Source organism: Miscanthus floridulus, chromosome 2 (assembly GCF_019320115.1).
Source record: "Miscanthus floridulus cultivar M001 chromosome 2, ASM1932011v1, whole genome shotgun sequence".
Lineage (NCBI taxonomy): Eukaryota > Viridiplantae > Streptophyta > Magnoliopsida > Poales > Poaceae > Miscanthus > Miscanthus floridulus.
In genome coordinates this window covers 10,139,515-10,156,449 of record NC_089581.1, presented here as the reverse complement: position 1 = coordinate 10,156,449, position 16,935 = coordinate 10,139,515, and the positions used below count along the sequence as shown (strand labels likewise).

Here is a 16,935-nt window from a genome sequence, read left to right as displayed (position 1 = left end):
GGTGTCAATGGAAGGCTGAGAAATAAATTAATAAAAATTAACGTAGAGAATGAATGGTTGAGATAAGCTAGAGTCTGTCCAGTATTTTTGAGAGGGCCGGACGCTCGGGGTGCAGCTTTTCCGAATAAAGTAGGAGGATAGCAAACTAAGCACTAAACCTACCAGAACTCAGAAGACATCCACCCCGGTTTGGCAAAAATCTCCATTGTTTTTGTCTCCGACATTCTACTGTGCGTTGACCATGAGCGCGTCCAGTGAGTAGCAATACCATACCATCAGTCTAGATGGAGGAAAGATACTAATGAACACAGAGTGAGGATAGATAAATTTTATGCTTACAATGTGGTTAACATCTTCTCTATTTGGTCTGAGTGAGATAATCATCCAATACATTATTTTCTATGGCCTAGGCTGCTAACTAAACAAGTAACAACCCTATTCCCTAACCAACAAGCACGTGAGCACAATGCCATCTGTACATATCTTCTGTCCTGTACGTGGTTTCAGATTTCTGGCCATCATTGCAGATAGAAACAGCTACCATTTGCATTGCATAAAATCAGCAAGGCAGCTGTTGGCTCACTTGATACTAAGATATACAGCAAATCAGGATCTAAATTCTGAAAACTCAATTCAATAGAATCCTTCACTTGGTCTGCAACTGCAGATGTGAAACATGGATAAGCACATGAGGAACATTAGCTACCAAGGGAGATCTCACATACCGCCACCTCATTCGCCATTCATGTTGTATCGTCTTCGTTCTGTTTACTTCTCAAATCTGCAACAAGCTTGCATGTCTTTAAGAAAGCGTCTAGCAGCTGCATACAAAGGCAACCATGTTAATGTTTGTGATGTTCTGAATATTATACTGGTCATTGCAAAATACATGGATGCAAAGAATGCAAGCCATCTCCAACTGAGGTACTTACACCAGGATGATGCTGCAAGGTAGGAGAGTAATGATCAAGAGTTAAATATATCTTTTGAAGAAGGCTTAACTGTGCAGTGATCCTGTCGCCCAATATCATAACCTGATCACATCGAAAACATCTCAGAGTTTCTGCATGATGAACTTATGTAATTATATATCACGTGTTCTTGCAGTCAAACAGAAGTTCAATTCTAAAAGTACCTTGGCTTCAGCCTTTGGGAGCTCAGAACGCCTCGCTTCAATCATTCGTTTATACCAGAGCCCTATTTTTGTTAGTACCACGGCTTGTCTGATCATGTGGCTGCAGTGATCACTCAAATCCTCTGACCTGAAACGAATATGCTCGACATCAGAATCGTGTTTTTGAAAAGGAAATGAAAATGCCCGGGAAGCATGTGTAATGAAGATGGACAAAAACAAACCTGCTCTCAGTTCTTTCTGCTGACAATTTTTTCTCAATCTCTACAAATTCTTTTGATAATTTCATGATAGATACTAAAATGCACTCCAGCTGCTTTTCTTGCTCATTCCTAGTGAGGCTACTACTACGATCCATATTTGTATTGTCCATTTCCTTGAGGACACCTGATGTTTGCTCTAAGCTTGAGTTTAGTTTCACAAGCTCATCATACTGCAAATCATTCCCATTTGATCTTCTCGGCGATGTGCGAGGCTCGACCTCAATGTCACGTAGAACAATTTCTGTACTCTCTTGTTTTATGACTTCTGGACCTTCCTGGTGATCATGGATCAAGCGCTCCTTTTCTAACTCTGCTAACTTCACCTTTAACCTGTGATTTTCTTCGTTATATAGACATAATGCCTTATCCTTTTCAGAGACTGCAGATTCAAGTGAAGACAATTTTGCACTAAGATTTAGTGCAGCACCATCCATATTGTCCTGGTGCAAGCGGTAGCCGTCTGTGACCGAAAGGTCCCGGGTTCGAGTTGCGGCCCTTTTTTTATTTAATGCAGCACCATCCATATTGTCCTTGTAGTCATCAAGCAATTGTTTTGTAACAGTTTGGTACATTCCCTCTCTAACATCACATTCAATTCGGAGGTCCTCACAGTCTTCTCTAACTTTGTCGATTTGTCTCAGGAGCTCTTCTTTCGGACGACAACTGAAGAGACAGTTCTGTACTGGCTTCAGATAGCTGAGATGATAATGCCTTAACGTCCTTCGTCCTATCTGCAAGCAACCCTCGAAGATGCTGGTTTTCATAAAACAAAGCATCGATTCTGCTCATCAGTCTGCATCTTTCGTCAAGTTCATCATGGGTCATGCAGATTGCAGGTACCTTTATATTCTTGGAAATGATTTGGTCCATTCTCAATACAATCTCTGGAATTTTTTTTCTCAAAGGTTCAAATTCGATGTCATTCTTGAGAGAATGTGACCCCTTCTCCCGTTTCAACCTGAACAGTTCTTCTGTCTTCTCTTGCAATGCTGATTCGTGCATCCTTTTCAGTTTGCTGATCTCAGACTTAAAATAGCTTATCACTTGCTCTCTAGTCATACCATTGAGATGGCGAAAGTCAGACTTCTCTGAGATCACATCCTTTGCACCAAATGATTTTTGCTTCCTGAAACTCTTGCTGTCCTCGGCGCGTGGAGAACGATCCTCTTTGGATTTCTTTCCAAAGAAATTGTACTTCCATCTGTTACTCCTGTTGCCTGGACTTTCATTCTTGCCGTTAGAAATATGAGCTTCTGGTACTAAAGGCAGTAGTAGCTTACAAAGGGCGCCAAGGTCTTCGCGCATGGCGGCAAATTGAGTTATGGACTCTTTCCAATTCCTGCTCATGGTGTTTGTGATGTTAATCTGCTCGTACAGCTTCCTCTCTAGCTCCTCCTGCAGGCCACTGACGCACTCTCCGATGACGGCACCGAAGACTTCCAGCTGCAGCTCATTCTCCGACTGCAGATCAGACACCGACGAGTTGACCGAACCAAGCATCTCCTTCGCCTGCCGGAACACGGAACCCATGAGCAGCTTCAGGGCATTGAACCTCTCGTCAATCTCAATCAGCATGACATCAAGCGACATGCCCAGGTGCGCACCTCCGATCACACGGCCGTTGTCCGGCAAGGCATAGCTCTCCAGGCCGGTGACACCCCCCTTGAGCTTGCCCAGCTGCGCATCCACCTCCACCCTCGTCAGGTCCAGGTACTCGGCGCACCGGGCCTGCGCGTTCGCGTCGAAGACGGTACCGGTTGGAGCGCGACGCCGCCGCACGGTCGGGCCATTCGGCGGAGGAGGAGCAGTTGTCCGGGCTGGAGCTGGACTTGAAGGACAGCAGCCTGGGCGTCAGCGCCGGCGAGTCCTCGGACGTCACTGACCCGCTGCTGAACCGGGTGGTGCAGGCCTTGGTGGTGTCGAGGAAAGAATAGGCGGAACCGTCGTAGAAGCCCGCGCCGTTGCCGGCGTCAGGTTGGAGCCGAGCGACGCCGGATGGACTGGGTGACCTGTTGAGCAGCGGGTTCGTTCTCTCACTCGGTACCTGCAGCAAGTTTTCGGATTCAGAATTCAGATTTTTCAGTGTAGTTCAACATCTGATGATAGGAAAGGTGATGGCAACACTGGAGAACCGAACAAATTGATCAGAATGATAGGCTCAGTGTTGACTTCAGTGCTGGGAATTCCATGGAATGAATATGTAGTCACAGGTTGACGCAAATGATGGGATCAGATTTGCTGATACAGAGAGCCTGATCGAATTGAAATAATGGGCATGAAAATGAGAAAAGATGCTAGGCTTAGAACTAGAACCCAGTGGCCACTGGAATTGAATCCCCTGACCAGAGTCATCAGATTTCAAACACAAACTGACCACATATGAGCGGCGAGAACTCTGACAAATAAGACACGATAGCTCTAGTTTTTTTTTTTCTTATAAAAAAATATACAGCAGTTCCAGTAACAGTAGTTCTGATGAATTAGTAAGTGAACGCTGTTGCGGTGAGCAACTGGATTGGTGATTGTGTGAGAGAATTCAGAAAACCGCAGACAATTCTTTTTTTTTTTTTTTGATCGGGGAACCGCAGACAATTCTTGACCAAGTAAGACTTGGAATTGAACAGCCAGTAAGCAAACAACGCATACAAACGTGGAAAGTAAATATGATCTTGTTCCGACGCACACAAACAACGGATGAAACAATCAAGCCAGCGCAAGAGAACGTGAGAGCGAGCGGATGAACAGCCCGATTCAGAATTCCAGACCGACCCAAACAAAAGGGATGACAGGCAGACACACGTACACGCGCGCGCGTGGGAGAAGAGAGAAGAGAGAAGAGACGAGGAAAAGGCGGATCAGATCGCGTACCGTCTGGACCGCCTCCATGGCTGCTCCGCCGTCGCTCACCGGCGGCACCACGTCCACTGCAACAGGTCCTCACCACTAGAGCGAGTCAGCGGCAGGTAACTGCCATGCCAGCGAATCGGCCCGTGCGAGAGACAGGACAGGGCCGTAGAGGATAAAAGGCGGAGGAGAAGGCAACGAGCAGGGCGGGCGGCAACCGGCAAGTGGGAGTGGGAGACCGAGGCGGCGGACAGCGACGGCGACGGGGACGGGAACGGAAAGGAAAGGAGTGAAGCGGAGTCCGGGCGGAGTAATGCGCGCGATAGGGACGCGCGCGCGTGTGATCAGCAGAGTGGCGTGGCGCCCGGGTGGGTCATGAGGCAGCGGACGGGGGCCGGGGGGAAGTAGTTGGGGGAGGCGGCCGGGCGTGGCGGCAGCGGCAGAGAAGAGGGCCGAGCCGACGAGGCAAGCAGTGAGACAGCGCACGCCCGTGCGGACGTCGGCCGGCCAGCAAGGGCGCGGCGGTTCAGGGCGGGCGTGATCCATCGTACGCCGCCAGTGCCGTGGCGGCAGGCGGGCCGTGCGTGCGCGTGCGCGTGCGTGCTGGACCGCAAACCGTTTCAGGTTGGGGATGGAAGGGTGCTGTGCTGACCTCATCCTGCGTGACACTGACATGGCTCACTTTCGTTTCTGTGCTGGAACTTTTTATATGCAAATGCAATCAGACATTGTTTGTCGACATATTTATGTTAATTTATTTATACTCTTCTTTTGCAATAGAATTTGGTGCAGTCTCTTGCCTTTCTCGTTCAAAAAAAAATTATGTTCATCTAAAACTACTTACTGACGTAAAAAGAATGCAATTTTATATTTAAACCAAGTAAACCTTTTTAAATTCAACTAAATTTATAGAAAATAATATCATGTCTCTAAATAGGGTTAATATAAAAATATTTTTATTATTAATTTAATGATATTTACTTGGCATCATAGATTTAATTAAATTTAAAAAAATTTAATTAACTACTTAAAAAGTAAGGATTGTATTCTTTCGAAGACCGAGGAAATATACAAAAGGTGATGGAGTTGGCTGAGGATGTATATAAATGAGTGGGAACATGTTCAAGCGAGGGGAAAAAAGAAGGGAATGTGACAGAGGTAGCACACTATGCAACACGGATACGGATACGTGTATAAGTATTGGGAGGATACAACACGAGGATACGGCATTTTTTCAAAAAAAAAAAGACCTGGTACGCAGGTACGTTTTTATCTTTTTTAAGTTAAATTAACAATAATGCATATCAGAATTCTAAGATAGTTGGTAGGAGTAGACAGCAGCAAATAAACATGAAAGTTCATCTTAGGCAATTAGGAATCTACTTAAGTTCTATTAGGTAACAAACATAATTAGTAGTCTCAGATTTTAGGAAATTATTATAAAGAGCATGATCGTTGGGTCGTATCAGCGCGACTTGTGACTAGGCTGATACCTATCGCCTCGAGTATCAGGTTTTTTTATTCTTATTTTTATTTTCGGTACTTCTCCGATATGTATCGAACGCGTATAGGATACGGGATACGGCTCCTACTTGAAGTATCGGGGTATCATACACTTCATACACTAGCAGATGGCCAGATGCCCATGATTTGAACTTCAGAAGATCGCCGCTCGCCCGTTGGGACAGATTGGCCAGTGAATGGGCACAAGGGGCAAGCGAACGGCAGCAATGCAAAGGCTTTTTTTTCTTTATTTGTTTCCCCCTGCTGATAAGATTAGAAATGCAAGCGTTTCAATTAAAGTGACAAGCTGCAGGTGAAATTAGGTCATATAGAGAGAGACGCTGGGCTACGCCAGGAGCCATGTGTTAAACATTTTCAAGTCGTCAGGATTCATATGCGTACGAACTGGACAGAGACCTCTAATTAGAAATACTGCAAAAAGCACTGCACTGCTAATGTAAACGGCTGAAAGTTACATGGTCCGTTCCACGGATAACCCTGATGCGGATGCTTTATGAATTACAAAGGCGATTTTCTGATTCTCATCAAGAGAACTTGTGATTTTACACCGCCCCAAGAATCATTCATCAATTCAATTTCAATCATGTGTTTGCCTCCTGATGCTAACCCGCAGCATTACGGGTTGCAATTACAATAATTCCAGTCCTAGTAGATCTCAACATGCCATTGCTTGTTCTTCTTGAGCTGGGCAAGCTTCTGGTCCCAGCTCTCGCCTCTCTGCTCTGCCACCTTCTTAAGGGTGTCCTGAATTCCGGGCATCATCCCCTTCAAACCGCAGAAGTAGATGTGCGCGCCACCATCCAGAAGCTTGAAAATTTCATCGCTGTACTCCTCGATCTTGTCCTGGACGTACATCTTGCCACCGCTCCTGTTCTTCTGCTCCCTGCTGAGGGCTTTGTCATACCTACATGTTTCAGAAAGACTCGGTTATACTATATTGCAATTATACAAATATGCTGGATATAAATACTTCAGTGCTGCTGCACTGCACTCCCAAATCGCAATAATGTTGCAAGGTGGCGCAAACTGACAAGCACCCAAGTCATCAATGAAGCACACTTGTTGGCAACGATAGCATCAGTAAATGAAATGAGGCGTTACTATGGATGAGGTTATTCTAACCTGAAATTGTCTGGATACTGCTTAAGATAGCTGGTGAATTCTTCGTCGTACAGAAGGCTGTCTGAATTGGCAACACCAAGGAAGAGCCAGGCCAAGCCACCAAATCTGTAGTTCGGGACATCTTCCATGAAAATGCGACGCAGGTACCCACGGAAGGGGGCAACACCGGTACCAGTAGCAATCATGACATGGGTTGCGTTTGGATCCTCCTCAGGTAGAAGCATTATTTTGCCAGAGGGACCTGAGGTCATGAAATCATATGAGATGCTTCCAGCCTACAACATCCATCATCTTCCATAAACTTGAAAGAACAACCATACTAGCAGGCAAATATAAATGCCCATACAAGCAGTGGCATATCTGAGAGATACTTGAAGAAAGCATTTTTTTAAATAAAAGAAAACCTATAGTTGTTGCATACCATATGGGCAATCAGAAGTCTTCGCAACATATCACATATCATGTAAGTAAACTAAACGTGGGACAAAACAGGACAGACAAATAGAGTGCAGGGTCATAGTCATATTTACAGATAATATTTGCTTCTTGGTAACAAAAAAAAAATGTCGCCATTTGTTGGGTGTTTCAATAACATGTTCTGCACATGGTTAAATCAGAATGCCTCAAATCTGTGACACTGATAAGTGATAACAACTTCCTGTTTCTTAATGTGTTGGAAGCAGGGTTTTTTTCCTGCTATGTCTTAATTTTCATCTCTAGTGTGCCATTATAAAGATTCTAAGAAATGAGAAACAGGTCATCTACCAGGTGAATTTCAGGGACTACATTAAGAAAAAGAACTAATTGCGGTTAGGACTAGGAGGCTGTCATAAAACATTAAAAACAAACAGGAGTGCCCTTTCATCCATCAGGAAGTTACCTGTTAACTGAATCTTGTCCCCAGGTTTTGAGTTGCACAGGAAATTACTGCAGATACCATTCTTTGAGGGCTCCTCCTTGCCATTTTCAGGATCATAATAAACTGCACGGCGGACACACAAGCTTCCGGTTCTTCCATCAAAGTAATCTCCATACCTAGTCGATGCAATTGAATAAAGCCGGACATTTTGTGGGGCTCCAGGCTTTTTGGGGTTTTCTCCCTAACAGATGAAAATGCACTCAAGGTTCAGAGAGTGTTAATGTGAAGAGAAAACATGATGGGTAATAAAAAGAAATGAATAAAAAATGGCATTTCAAGATTAATCGAAATCAATTTTGCTGCAAAGATGCCATGTTGTCATTCATAGACCATAATAGTTTTTTGCCTCTAGCATGTTCTAACAGTATATCAGATGGTATATTGAAAATAATATATATCTACAGATTCGAAAAGGACATCAGTATGCCTATATTTATCTGTAGAGAATAATATATTTAACAGTTTAGCACCATACAAAGGTAAAGTTAATTGTTCTTTATACGATAACGCTGAGGGAAACCATGACAACAAATGTGAAGAAAACTAGTATGTTCTTAGACAAAGGAAATGATGGAGAGCAGGGAATACTTACAGGAGGAATAACACCGTAACTCTGGCCCTCCCAGTACGGCACATTGCCACCATGGTCAATGACGATGTGGCAAGTCTCCCCGGGAGCTTTGGGGCCGACTAGCCTCTCCACCGAGACAATGGTAGCCGTGTAGGGCTCCTTGGGCTTGTATGTGTTGAGAGGTGGCTCCTTGGCGCTCTCGAGATCGAGCGGCGCAACAGGGACTTTACTCTTGCTCGCCTGCTGGACAGACATGCAGAGCACCTTGTTCGCGTGCCTGGGCCGCACCGAGCTGCTCTCCCAGGCCAATGTGCCGCCGGCCCAGGATTTGTTGCCGAAGCTAACAACATTGTTGTTACCCTAGAGCACAATGAAAGGCCAATCTTAGGACAACAATTTATCCCCATTTGAGAGCGCTGTGAGTTCAAGATCATCAGCGTTAATGACTGAATGATTGACAAGAACACTACCGAGTTCAGCAGCAAGTGCCCTGAATTACTGAAGATGTGCGTGGATATGCATGACTTATAAGCGATGGCCTAATTTGCGCAAAATAGCACCTATCTAGCAGCACTATCTAACATTCGAACTGACCCCCTGTTGTTACCAATCTAGTAGTACTACCTAGTTAACTGTTCTAGTCATCTACCAACCCAGCGCCGACCGAATCGCAGAAGATTCCCTAACAAAAAGCAGCAGACGGGGCGAGATTCCGGCACCGAGAGCCACGCACCTTGATCCCGGAGCTCCTGGCGCCGCCATCCGAGCCGAAGACCGGCGCCGAGACAGCCACCTGCAGGGCAGGTCAACAGGGAGAGACCGAGTCAGCAGAGCACGACGCGGAAGCGGGGGTCGCACGGACCGGAGGGACGCGCGTACCCGGGACGCAGCAGCAGCGGGCGCCATGGCCGATCAAGAGGGGCGCCGAGCCGGGGGTTTTGATCTGGGGATGGAGGGGGCGGCGGGAGGCGGGTTTATAGAGGGCGAAAGTGAGCTCTTGAGGTGACGGAAGGGACGACCCCTTGTTGCGAACGGCGATTAGCAACCCATCTGGTTGGTTGATTAGCAGCTAATAATTAGCCGCTAACACTTTTTTTTTTTGACAACACCGCTAACACATTTTTAATATCCAAACCAGTTGTTGCTGAACTTTTGTGCTTTTGATGGGGGTCGTATTAGTATCTAATTTGGATTTCGATCTGGGCGTGTTCTGTGTTGGTGAGCCAGCCGTAGGCAGGCACAGAGAGGTGATTGGCCGCTGGAGTCGGCTCAGCGCGGCTGCTCGGGAGCTTCCGGTGGCTGCTGAAACGGCCTTGTGGAGGTGTCAAGGGCCACCTACCCGACCTTGGCTCCGATCACAGGTCAAAAGAACGCAGAACGCAGAACGCAGCCTAGCCCAGATGCATGCGTGACCATGCAGTGTACTACAGGTCTAAGCGCATCACCCCACAAAGAAATGCAGACATACTTGTTCCAGTCTAAATTTCCGTTTGCCAACTCGCCTGTAACGAGCAGTTGATTGTTGTTCTCTCCTCAAAACACAGATACGCGGCAGCGGCACCAAGCCAGTGGCTGCTCCTGAGTCCTGACTGATCGAATCCTATCATAAACATGCAGTCTTCAGTGCAAATTTACATGTATTATTTCGAATTTCAAACGACCAATGCCTAGACTTCTCTCACAAGAAGATGCAACACTTCATAAGAGAGGCCTGCAAGTCGGCCAGGTTTGGCCCTTCTTCCATGTCTAGACGCTAAATTAAGCTGGCCTTTTTACAACGCTAAACACTAAGCTCCAAAGCTAAAAAAGTACTATTCTTTTTCTTAAAGTACTATTCTCTTTGCTATCCAAACAGTACAAAGCTTTTTCCCTCCAAAAGGGTGAACCACGACTGCTTCCCCTATGGTTACTTACTACCTACAACTACAAGGCACCCTCTTGGGTCTTGACAGATGATATAAGCTGTCGCGACCGGCTTGATTCACATCCCCATGGCACGACCCAGTACAGGGTGAGGGCCGCCTCCACCGTTTGACATCATCATGATGTTATGCAGCAGCTGGTGGAGCCATAGCCTTGCCGTGAGATCGACCTAGAGTTGCATCAAGGATTCAGAGTCAGTTAAGGGTTAGAGTTTGCAGTGTATGCTGTCATGTAGCTTCTTTGAGGAAGCAAAGGTAACTCATTCTTCTGACAATGAAATAGTGAAATCACCTCGATTAAGTCATTGAATGTCCCGTCTCTCAACGCGGTGGGGAGGCTATTGCGTAGCGCATTGCAGGCCCTGCATAAGCATGCAAAAGAACAGGGACAGCATGAGCATAACTTCACAAAATCGAAATTTGCATACAGCATACAGCATACAGCACACAGCATAAACCTTCGGTCATCTGTCAGCCTGAGGTAGCAGCGGATTATGTGCTTCAGCAACCTTGGGGAAGGCTGTTCAACAAGTTCTTCAACCATCTGAGCTAGCACATAGGCTACAGCACAGAAACGTTCAGAAGAAGCACATATATATGCAAGCCCTGCGTCATCAAGCATAATCTTTTGAATAATAAAAGTGGCCACCTGCAAGTATAACTTGTCTCAGTTAAAGAAGCTGAAGCAATAGATCCAAATGATCTAGTTAAATTCCGGACAGGATAAATGTTTGGATAATTTATATTTCAAGAAACAATTACGACAAGTATTGAAGAATTAAATGGAGTCTTACATCCAAAGCAAACAACAAATGAAGCTACACCAGACAAGTATCTCATTGTGAAACTAATTTGTCAGCTAGAAAAGTAAAATAGGTTGCAACAGGGTCCTAATCACTGAAATAGCTTGATCTCTCAAATAGCAAACAAGATATATGGAGAATGGTACAAGAAAGGAGCGTGCCAATTGAGTAGTCAGCATAGAAACAAACATAAAAGATTATTATGTTTTGAGTAATAGTTGGGTAGACTGGTAAATACCGTTTTCGAGAGTTCACCGCCCATATCAATAGCACGCAGACACAAAGGAATTATTTCAGATGTCAGCAGAAACGCAACGACTTCTTGATCATCAAACTGCATATATTACCCAGAAAAAAAAGGTTCAGTTTTATTTTTAAAAACATATCTGGTATAAAAGAAATGAATGAATTTCAAGCCTTCAACAAATTACAGCACTGTTCAGTTCTTCAAACAATTATTAATGTTTATATAGGGATCCATAGGATTTAAAATCCCAATTAGATTATTTAATCGGCAAGACTGGAATTTGTATCCAAAAATCCAAATTGATAACCTGCACACCTCCCACCACTCCAAATAGAAATTCATAGCCCTTCTTAGTTGTATTAAATTTCTTACCTTCACAAGAGCACCGATCACACCCAGGCTGGTAAGCCTCAAGAACTCATATTCTCTTGTTTTGTATGTAGTGCTCAAGAAAGGGTAGAGGTACAGTGGAACCAGTGCTGCAAGAGGAGACAGTTACTGAAAAGTGTACATTATAAACCAGAAGAGTGAAAAGTAAATCAGTACAGGGGAAATTTTCTACAGGAAACACTATCTAGATGTGATAAATACTTTCTACTACTTAGAATCAAGTGTATGATTTAAACAAGAGAAAATTCGTGATGATAGGGACATATTCTTTAAAGTACACCATCATAAGGGTATTCATATTTTTGTCATAAGCATGGTAGCAGTCATTACCATTTATGAATGGCATCCTAGTATCAGGGTGCGATGCGACACACTGCAAAACAAGTAATACAAAAGGAAGTTAAGGAAACAGAGTGGTGGACAAAACCAATTTGAGGTGCATGAACTGATAAATGGCAATTTAAAACAACCCCATATTGCACTATACTATGAAATTGGCTGCTTTTTCATATTATAATGGCTAAGGTAACATATCCTGTATCCCTGATAATACTGATAGATTATAATATCAAAATGAACCGATAGATGATGCTTTAAAGTATCCCCAGTGCCATGAATACTTTGCTTTCTGATGTAAAAGCATACCTGAAGGAGTGCAAGGGCATTGCAGACTCGAGTTGATTGCTCAGACGATAATTTTGGGGGTGAAAGTGATCGATAAATTGACACAATTTCCTGCATATGTTTCAAGTAGCCATACAGACTTCAATCAGAAAAGGATCCATGAAAGATTCAACTGATTTCTTATGAAATGAAACAATATACATGTACACCACACTAATGCAAACAACATACTAACTTACTAAGTTCATAGCTACTATGAAGTCACAAGTTTCCTTGAGTTAAATTCAGAAGGCTGCAATTATTTAACCCACCTGGAGTAGTGCAGCCATTGTACCATAAGAGTGCCATAGCAGCAGAGCAAGATCCTCACATTTTTCTCGTTTCTGAAAGAAATAACCAGGACATCACTCTAAATGAAAACTTCAGTCCCAACTTCCCAAATCAATATACTTAGGGCTGCAAGATCAAATATTTTAAGAAAAAGTTTATATAAATTTACCATGTGAGGTATAATGTATCGCAATGTACTTTTGAGCATGAGTAACAAATAACTATCTACCAAAAAGAAAAGCTTCAGGACCCCATTCGACCTATAGAGCACTAAATTAGTAACAACAGAAACATTAGATCACCACAAACCTCAATACACATGCACTGAACACATAGGCATAGCGCATCATCAAATTGTTGTAGTAGACCATCTCGAATTTTATATAAAAGGATGCTAAACAGTGCAAAAGTACTATCATGAAAACAGGAAGCTTAGATCTACAGAAACAAAATGTTAGACTCATGAACTGTTTTTCGCCCCTCTCATTTACTCCTTCCGTTTCAAATTATAAGTCGTTTTGATTTTTTTTGGTTCATCCATTTTGCTATGTATCTAGACATATTATTATATCTAGATGCATAGCAAAATTGATGTACAAAAAAAGTCAAAGTGACTTATAAATTGGAACAAGAAACAAAATGCTAGACTCATGAACTGTTTTTCGCCCCTCTCATCTACTTTCTCCGTTTCAAATTATAAGTCGTTTTGATTTTTTTGGTTCATCCATTTTGCTATATATCTAGACATATTATTATATCTAGATGCATAGCAAAATTGATGTACCAAAAAAGTCAAAGTGACTTATAATTTGGAACAGAGGGAGTACCATATTGAAAATGTCTGAATTTTCATCCAGAAGAAACATGTCCCAACCAAATCTTCAGGGCCTACACAATTCATTTTGCAAAGCACCTTATAAAGGCACCTGTCTGAACCTCACCAGTTTATTCAAGCTGGATGCCACCAGAAAAATGCAGTATCGTCTATTTTACCTTAAACAAATTAGCTATTCAGTGCAGGTCAGAACTATGTCGTTACCACGTACACTGAAACCAGAGACCTTTTTTAATGTACAGGCCCTGATATTAATATTAACAAGAATAGCTTGAACATATTCTAAAAGGACAGCAAGGAAGAACAAATACCAACCAAAAAACAACAATAGCTAACAACTAACATACATCAAAACTGATTTTTTTTTTTTTTTTTTGCTTTCTCCACAACTAAAACATAGGGACTACAAAAGAAAATCTGGCAATTCTCGTTGCTTTCCACATATGAACAACAGAACAAGCATATTGCACTGAAATACCACCACTGAAGCGTCTGCAGAGATCGAGTAACAGGAGCCTGGCGTAGTCTTTTGCCCTAGACAGCCAATCTGACAACAGAAGTGCATTCAACCTCCGCTAGGTCTCAGCGTTACACCACCACGGCCGCGACTTCCAAAACCACGACGCGGCACCGGCGATCAGGAAGAGAGAGAGCGGAAAAGGCGCGGAAATTTTTTATCGCCCCGCAAACGCGGTGACGGCGAGAGCGAGGGGTCATTCACCTTGGAGAGGAGGAGGAGAGCCTTCTCGCGGAGCTCTGGGACGCAGAGGTCGAGCACGAGCTGCGCCACGTCCTGATCCTCCTTCGCCGCGTCTTGATCCTTCGCCGCCGGCGCGGGCGCCGAGTACGGACCTGCGGAGAAGTACGGCGGCGGGTTCGCCATTGCGATTGGTGGTGGTGGTGGTGGTGCGGCGGCGGCGGCGGCTGGGCCGGAGAGAGCACCGTACCCGACTGCGGATGGCTGCACGAGGAGGAGCTGAGCACACTGCACACGTGCGTGTGCTTATACGGGAAAAAAAATTACGAATGGGCCTGGTCGCTACTTCCTTCATCTCCAAGATGGAAGCTATCCGCCCATGGGCTTTCGGCCCAAATGAGCAGCGGCGGCGTGGTCCGGCTGGATCACCCAACTGAGACTCTGTGACCAGGGCCGGAGGAATGAAGCTGATGAAATGTTTAGGATGGAACTAGAACAAGACCGTGATAGTAGCTTGTACTCCATCCATCTCAAATTACAAGTCATTCTAAATTTTTTAGAGAGTCAAAACAACCAAATTTATATAATAAAATAATAACATTTATGATGCCATATAAGTATCATTAGATTCTTCATTAATTATATTTTCTTAGTATACCTATTTGATGTCATTAATCTTTGTAATTCTCTCTATAATTTTAATCAGATGTCTTGATTCTCCAAAAAAGTTAGAATGATTTATAATTTGAAATATAGGAAGTACATCCAATAGCCTTCGCCGTAATTTAGGATAACCTTAACGTGATGGAGAATGGCTGATTTGACGTATCATCATCAAGCGATGCTAACAACACTATGATGGCCCCCGTTCGGCTTACCTTATAATCCGCACTATTTAGCTTGTTTTTTCAGCCGAAACAGTGTTTTCCTCTCACAACAATTCAGCCAGAACAGTGTTTTCAGCCAATTCATCCAAGTTTCAGTAAGCCGAACGGGGCTGATGTGCTTTAGGTTTGATTCCATTTAATTGTTGATAGATTTGGGCTGATTTTTAGGCCCCATAGTTTTCAAATATGAGAAGATTTTCATGCGGGTAGTTTAGTGCTGTGTCGGCGAGTAAGGACACTCATGCCCTTATTGTGCCACCCACTCCACTTGATGGGACATGTTCAACAGAAACACTTAGGCCCCATTTGGAACGCTGGAATTTTACTAGAATTGTATAGAAATTTTACAGAAATTGGTTAATTTTCTTATAAAAAATGAACCGATTTCTGTAAAATTTTCTTTGAATATACAAAAATCAGTTAATTTTCATAAGAAAAATGCAGAAAATAGAAAAAAAATCCCTACAATAATATTGTTCAATTGTTGGTTCACTGGGACGTGTTTAGATTGAGCCCCTGGACGCCTGGCTAAATCACGGCAGCCGACCAAAGTTTGACGTCTAAAAGAAGCACCCTGGTATAGCCATGCAAAGGAAGAAAAATTGATCTATGATTTGGCAGCGCTAGGTGAGGCAGGCCAAATTGAGGCATCTAGACACTAATGACATGTCGATCTGAAACTTAAGTACAAACCTACAATTGTAAAATGTCATTCAAATCAGAGCTTTCATAGGAGCGCAAAACACGCTACTATAGGTTTCCTTTTTTGGGCACACGGCATGCCCTAATGAGCACTTTGCACTTTTGTGTGAGAAAAAAACATCATTACCTATGAGGGCAAGCCCAATGCACTACAAAACGTTATTAGCCTCACAAAAATTAGTTGTCCATGTAGATGTCAAGGTCTAAAACCTAAGATTTTCCTAGTGCAAGCTATCAGTACTATTACCTCCCTCAGCGCATTTGTAGGAAGTCCCTTTTTTTCCTTCATTCTTATGTTTCTAGGTCTCTTCGTTCTCTCTGTCCCCACATCGTGCGCTCCAACAAATACTTCATGCTTTTGTTAGAACAAGCCTTTGATGCCTCTACAGGTCACTTTGACCACCTGTGAGGACACTAGATGGCCTGATCTAGATGTTTGGTCGCCCTAGTGTCTAAGATATAGTTGATGAGTACTTGCAACCATCATGCTACGAGAAGAACCTCTATGGAATTTACTTTAATGGTTTTAAGGCCGGGGGGCCTGATATATGTGTTTTAAATGTACCACATGTGACAATATGATTAATCAACTTACAAAGAAGGCTTATTGGTATATAATCATTATTTCTCATAATCAAGTGAACTGCTGCTTTTGGGCAAAAGCTCTGACGAGCCGTTAGCTATGCCCGGCAATAGTGACGCTTTTGGCCGTACTCACCTTGTTTGGAGGCATTGTCGTGAGGCCCCTTTCTTTGGAGGCTGTGGTTCAAAATTAGCGGCATTTGTTAATATCGTTCCACTCTTTAGAAGCATAGCTGTGGAAAACCTTCCCATATACTAAGCTTGTTTCCCGCGCGTGCTGTATGGCTTTTGGTGGTGCTTTGAAGTTTCATTGTTGGTGTTTTTTTTATGGTGGTTTTCATGTTGCCGTCTCTGCTCGAGAGCAGAACACGGATTGTTCTGTGGGCCGGTTTCTATTTGGGCTAGAAGGAGGAGCCGGCTGCCGGCTTAAAGGGAGAGTCCGGACCAATCCAAGCTTGAAATCGTGGTCCATGGAATCAACCAAGGTCCATATCCATGAAGCATGCTTTGTTACGCCACTCTACCAGCCTTTGAAGCCACT

The 16,935-nt window shown here is 43.7% G+C and overlaps 2 protein-coding genes and 1 pseudogene across 2 annotated transcripts; all 3 read right to left on the bottom strand.

Moving 5' to 3' along the window:
- Positions 1-315: 315 nt before the first annotated feature.
- LOC136516787 (WPP domain-associated protein-like) lies at positions 316-4,607 on the bottom strand (annotated as a pseudogene).
- A 1,543-nt stretch (positions 4,608-6,150) lies between these two features.
- LOC136537889 (ferredoxin--NADP reductase, root isozyme, chloroplastic) lies at positions 6,151-9,405 on the bottom strand. The gene is made up of 6 exons (XM_066529866.1): positions 9,255-9,405; positions 9,109-9,168; positions 8,397-8,735; positions 7,766-7,985; positions 6,886-7,126; positions 6,151-6,667 (listed from the first exon to the last, which is right to left on the bottom strand). Exons 1-6 carry the CDS (start codon positions 9,279-9,281, stop codon positions 6,409-6,411), a joined length of 1,146 nt encoding a protein of 381 aa, XP_066385963.1. The 5' UTR covers positions 9,282-9,405; the 3' UTR covers positions 6,151-6,408.
- Positions 9,406-9,897: 492 nt separating this feature from the next.
- LOC136537888 (uncharacterized) lies at positions 9,898-14,501 on the bottom strand. Its single transcript, XM_066529864.1, has 9 exons — positions 14,248-14,501; positions 12,673-12,744; positions 12,383-12,472; positions 12,068-12,110; positions 11,720-11,826; positions 11,339-11,434; positions 10,756-10,946; positions 10,590-10,659; positions 9,898-10,467 (listed from the first exon to the last, which is right to left on the bottom strand). Exons 1-9 carry the CDS (start codon positions 14,407-14,409, stop codon positions 10,357-10,359), a joined length of 942 nt encoding a protein of 313 aa, XP_066385961.1. The 5' UTR covers positions 14,410-14,501; the 3' UTR covers positions 9,898-10,356.
- Positions 14,502-16,935: the final 2,434 nt, after the last annotated feature.